General features: G+C 36.3%; 1 protein-coding gene across 1 annotated transcript; it reads left to right on the top strand.

Moving 5' to 3' along the window:
- Positions 1 to 2,784: 2,784 nt before the first annotated feature.
- LOC132937107 (uncharacterized) lies at positions 2,785 to 4,290 on the top strand. Its single transcript, XM_061003933.1, has 4 exons — positions 2,785 to 3,456; positions 3,533 to 3,661; positions 3,728 to 3,925; positions 4,117 to 4,290. Exons 1-4 carry the CDS (start codon positions 2,785 to 2,787, stop codon positions 4,288 to 4,290), a joined length of 1,173 nt encoding a protein of 390 aa, XP_060859916.1.
- Positions 4,291 to 4,792: the final 502 nt, after the last annotated feature.

Here is a 4,792-nt window from a genome sequence, read left to right as displayed (position 1 = left end):
CTCAAGTCCACTGCGTGCCGCACTTGGGTAGTAAATATTATAAATCTTTATGAAATGACCTTTCGATTAAAAATAGTTTCAAAAACATAATTTTAGTGTTTATGCCGAAAAATCGCTCATAAATACACCACGCACCCGAAATCCTGTAGTATCGTAAACATCGTATAGTTTAAATCATATTGTTTTTCTAGAGCTCAAGTCCACCGCGTGCCTTACGTGGGTAGTACTTATTATGAATCTTAATTAAATGCCCATTCGATTAATAATGGTTTCGAAACATAATTTTTAGTGATCATGCCAAAAACATCGCTGTTAAATTTACCGCGCACCCGTAATCCTGCAGTATCGTAAACATCGTTTACTCAAAATCATATTGTTTTTTTTAGAGCTCTAGTCCACCGCGTACCGCACTTGGGTAATACATATTATGAATCTTTATTAAATGCCCTTTTGATTTAAAATGGTTTCGAAACCAACATTTTTAGTGTTTATGCCGAAAAATCGCTCTTAAATACAGCGTGCACCCGAAATCCTGTAGTATTGTAAACATCGTATAGTTAAAATAATATTGTTTTTCTAGAGCTCAAGTCTACCGCGTGCTGCACTTGGGTAGTACATATTTTCAATCTTTATTAAATGACCTTTCGATAATAATGGTTTCAAAAACATAATAATTAGTGTTCATGCCGATAAATCGTTCTTAAATATACTGCGCACCCGAAATCCTGTAGTATTGTAAACATCGTATAGTCGAAATCATAACGTTTTTCTAGAGCTCAAGTCCACTGCGTGCCGCACTTGGGTAGTAAATATTAGAATCTTTATTCAAAGCCCTTTCAATTATATATGGTTTTGAAAACATAATTTTTATAGTTCATGCCAAAAAATCGCTCTTAATTACACCGCGCACCTGAAATCCTGTAGTATTGAAAACTTCGTATAGGTTAAATAATATTGTTTTTCTAGAGCTCTAGTCCACCGCGTACCGCACTTGGGTAATACATATTATGAATCTTTATTAAATGCCCTTTCGATTAAAAATGGTTTCGAAACCAAAATTTTTAGTGTTTATGCCGAAAAATCGTTCTTAAATATACTGCGCACCCGAAATCCTGTTATATTGTAAACATCGTATAGTCGAAATCATAATGTCTTTCTAGAGCTCAAGTCCACTGCGTGCCGCACTTGGGTAGTCAATATTTAGAATCTTTACTCAAAGCCCTTTCGATAAATAATGGTTTCGAAAACATAAATTTTTAGTGTTTATGCCGAAACATCGCTCATAAATACACCACGCACCCGAAATCCTGCAGTATCGTAAACAACGTACAGTTAAAATCGTATTTTTTTTCTAGAGCTCAAGTCCACCACGTGCCGTATTTGGGTAGTACATATTTTGAATCTTTATTGAATACCCTTTCAATTATACATGGTTTCGAAAACATAATTTTTAGTGATCATGCCAAAACATCGCTGTTAAATTTACCGCGCACCCGTAATCCTGCAGTATCGTAAACATCGTATACTCAAAATCAAATTGTTTTTTTAGAGCTCTAGTCCACCACGTACCGCACTTGGGTAATACAAGTAGTATCATTTGGGGAGTTCAGACCGCTGATCCCCGCACCCTCCGCACCCTCCGCACCCTCCGCACCCTCCGCACCCTCCGCACCCTCCGCACCCCGCACCCCCTCGCCCTCCGCACCCCCTCGCCCTCCGCACCCTCCGCACCCTCCGCACCCTCCGCACCCTCCGCAGCTTATCGTTCACGTGCGCGACGTTGTTATCAATAAGTGTAACCTTATCAGTAACCACTCCTCATTAGTGATAACGATTATCCGTAACGTGTGCGGTGTATAAATCTTCTTATCAGTAATTAACTCCTCATTAGTGATAACGATTATCCGTAACGTGCGCGGTGTATAAATCTCCTTATCAGTAATTAACTCCTACTATCAACGTTGAGTGTGAAATTAAAAATAAACATATATTATTATTAAATATCGTATGACGCATATATTTATTGTTATGACGGTGTAGATTTATTCAAATAGCCGAAAATCACGAAATAAACGCTTATTGATATAATTCAGAAATATATACTGTATGTCTACATTTGATGTACGGCGTAGGTTTTTTTGAAAACGAACAAATAGCCGAAAATCACGAAATAAACGCTTATTGATATAATTCAGAAATATCTACTGTATGTCTACATTTGATGTACGGCGTAGGTTTTTTTGAAAACGAACAAATAGCCGAAAATCACGAAATAAACGCTTATTGATATAATTCAGAAATATATACTGTATGTCTACATTTGATGTACGGCGTAGGTTTTTTTGAAAACGATCAAATAGCCGAAAATCACGAAATAAACGCTTATTGATATAATTCAGAAATATATACTGTATGTCTACATTTGATGTACGGCGTAGGTTTTTTTTGAAAACGATCAAATAGCCGAAAATCACGAAATAAACGCTTATTGATATAATTCAGAAATATATACTGTATGTCTACATTTGATGTACGGCGTAGGTTTTTTTGAAAACGAACAAATAGCCGAAAATCACGAAATAAACGCTTATTGATATAATTCAGAAATATCTACAACACGTGAATGTGAAACGGACACTATATAGGCTCCGCAAGAGTCGGCATTCAATCAGTCTGTCGTCAAGTGTACACACGTACGATTCTCCTCCGTCTTTATTATATTTGTTAAGTTTTTACAATTTTTCCAAGTCTTTATTATTTTCATAATAAACAATTTTTAAAAACATGGCTGGTTCAATTGAAGACAACGCTGCATTATACAAGAAGAAGACCTTTACGTATGTACCACCATCGCCACCGGCTGAACTCATCGAAACCACAAGCTACACGATCAACTTTACAGCACGCAAATTCATACTTGTCGGTGTCGATCCTACTGATAATTTTCAAGTCACCGTTCATTTATTAACACCATCGCGTCATGTTAAAATATCGCCGGATTTCCTGAGACGCATATTCTCTATGATGGGGCATATTTTATCATTTATATTAGATACGGTCCAGTACAAGCGCATCATATTTCTTGAGACGGAATTTCATAAAATATCCAGTATGGTGTATGGCGGAGAAAATGTGCTAGTAATAGAGTCAAAAACTCAGGACGGGTGCAGAGTACTGTTAAATCGGGAGGACTTGATTAAGCTTCAATATCTTGAATGTAGTATTTTCGAAAGTATTGTACGGAAAGAAATAAACACTGCTCCATTAATTACAAGGCAGTTTGACGATTTTGCGATGTATCTACATGAGAAATCTGCTCACCTTAAATCACCACCGAAAAATTTAGAAGAGATGTTAATATTCATTAAAAACGTACAAGACGATCGAACGGAGAAAATTTACCCAAACATGATCGGTCAAATACAAATGTATGCAACCGTACAACTAGCTGAAACTGTGTTACAACAGTTGACGCATGAGGTAATTCATAAATATAGTAGTACATGTAAAAAAATATTTAATACAATTTTAGTTACAGAATGGTCAAATGGATACACCAACGTCGCCAAGCTATTCGCCGGTCAGCAATATATTCAGCATACACGACGATTCATCTGCACGTGATGGATTTAATCAGCCTAAGGATGATATTTTAGCCAAGGTAATTTATATAAACATAGTTTTAAAAATAAAAACACAATATTTATTTTATATTTATTTTTCCCAGGCACTAGATCATATTGATGGACCTGCACGGACACCAGCCGAGATTCGCAACCCGCAGGCATACGAGGTAAACGATGGGCCTGATTTTTTCTACCAATTCAGGACGATATCACCACCACAACCTTACCCAACTTTCACCGAACATCCAGTGCCATCACACAAACGATCTCAGTCAACCTTCGCCAAGCATCCGACGCCAGTACGTGATGTTAAGCGACGTCTATTTTAATATTTGTATGACTAATTTATGTGAAAATAAAACAAGTGTGATACTTAAAAAAAAGTTTTTTATTTATTAAAATAATAGTAAGGTTTACAATAAGTATTTACAAGGTTCTTACTTCTCCATTAAATGGATTATAATTTATAATTTGGTCATGTAATATTAAGCAATATGCAGATGTTGAAGCTGGGAACGCTTCGTCTGCTTCTAGTTCAATCCTGAGGTCGACGGTTGATGTTTTCACGTTATCGTTCTGTCTGCTCATGTCAACAACTATAATTGGAGATAGATTTTTGAAATCTGCTCGATTCAACAGAGGTTTCACATCTTCATGTCCGTAGTAAGATTTCTGGAACTCGGCATACGTGCGATATAATGTCGCCATCTTATTCTTGGTAAAGTCACACTGAAAATCTTCATAGGGGAATACTTCTGCGTTTAAATAGACCTTTAGGTTTTTTATTTTACAATGGTCGAAACACGACATTGCTTTAGTCGGACTATTTTTCCTAGCGGTTTGAAAACCGATTATTACATACCTAGGTTTTTCTAATTTGTTGGATGTCTTCACTTTCCACGAATGCGAAGTGTTTTGAGGTAAAAATGGATATTCACACAGTTCCCACGATCTAAACGCACATGTCAGTGGTTTCTGACTATTGATTACTTTCAACAGTCTAATTTTTTCTCTGTCACTAACTCTCACTATAGGCATCCGCCACAATATTTTTGTTATGTTTATTTTAACGTCTTTTAGTTTAGGAGCGTCTGCGACAACTTCATTATTTTTAAACTGCTTGATGGCATTGATATCAATCGATGCTCTATTTAATATAAGTTGCT

The sequence above is a fragment of the Metopolophium dirhodum genome, chromosome 1 (assembly GCF_019925205.1).
Source record: "Metopolophium dirhodum isolate CAU chromosome 1, ASM1992520v1, whole genome shotgun sequence".
Classification (NCBI taxonomy): domain Eukaryota; kingdom Metazoa; phylum Arthropoda; class Insecta; order Hemiptera; family Aphididae; genus Metopolophium; species Metopolophium dirhodum.
This window is presented reverse-complemented; position numbering and strand designations above follow the sequence as displayed.

What these genes read in the sequence shown, in the direction of transcription:
- LOC132937107 (XM_061003933.1), top strand. Translation starts at nt 2,785, where the DNA reads ATGGCTGGTTCAATTGAAGACAACGCTGCATTATACAAGAAGAAGACC. An exon ending in CCGTACAACTAGCTGAAACT is followed by an intron (nt 3,457 to 3,532) that starts GTGTTACAACAG and finishes ATACAATTTTAG; the next exon opens with TTACAGAATGGTCAAATGGA. An exon ending in TCGCCAAGCATCCGACGCCA is followed by an intron (nt 3,926 to 4,116) that starts GTACGTGATGTT and finishes TGTAATATTAAG; the next exon opens with CAATATGCAGATGTTGAAGC.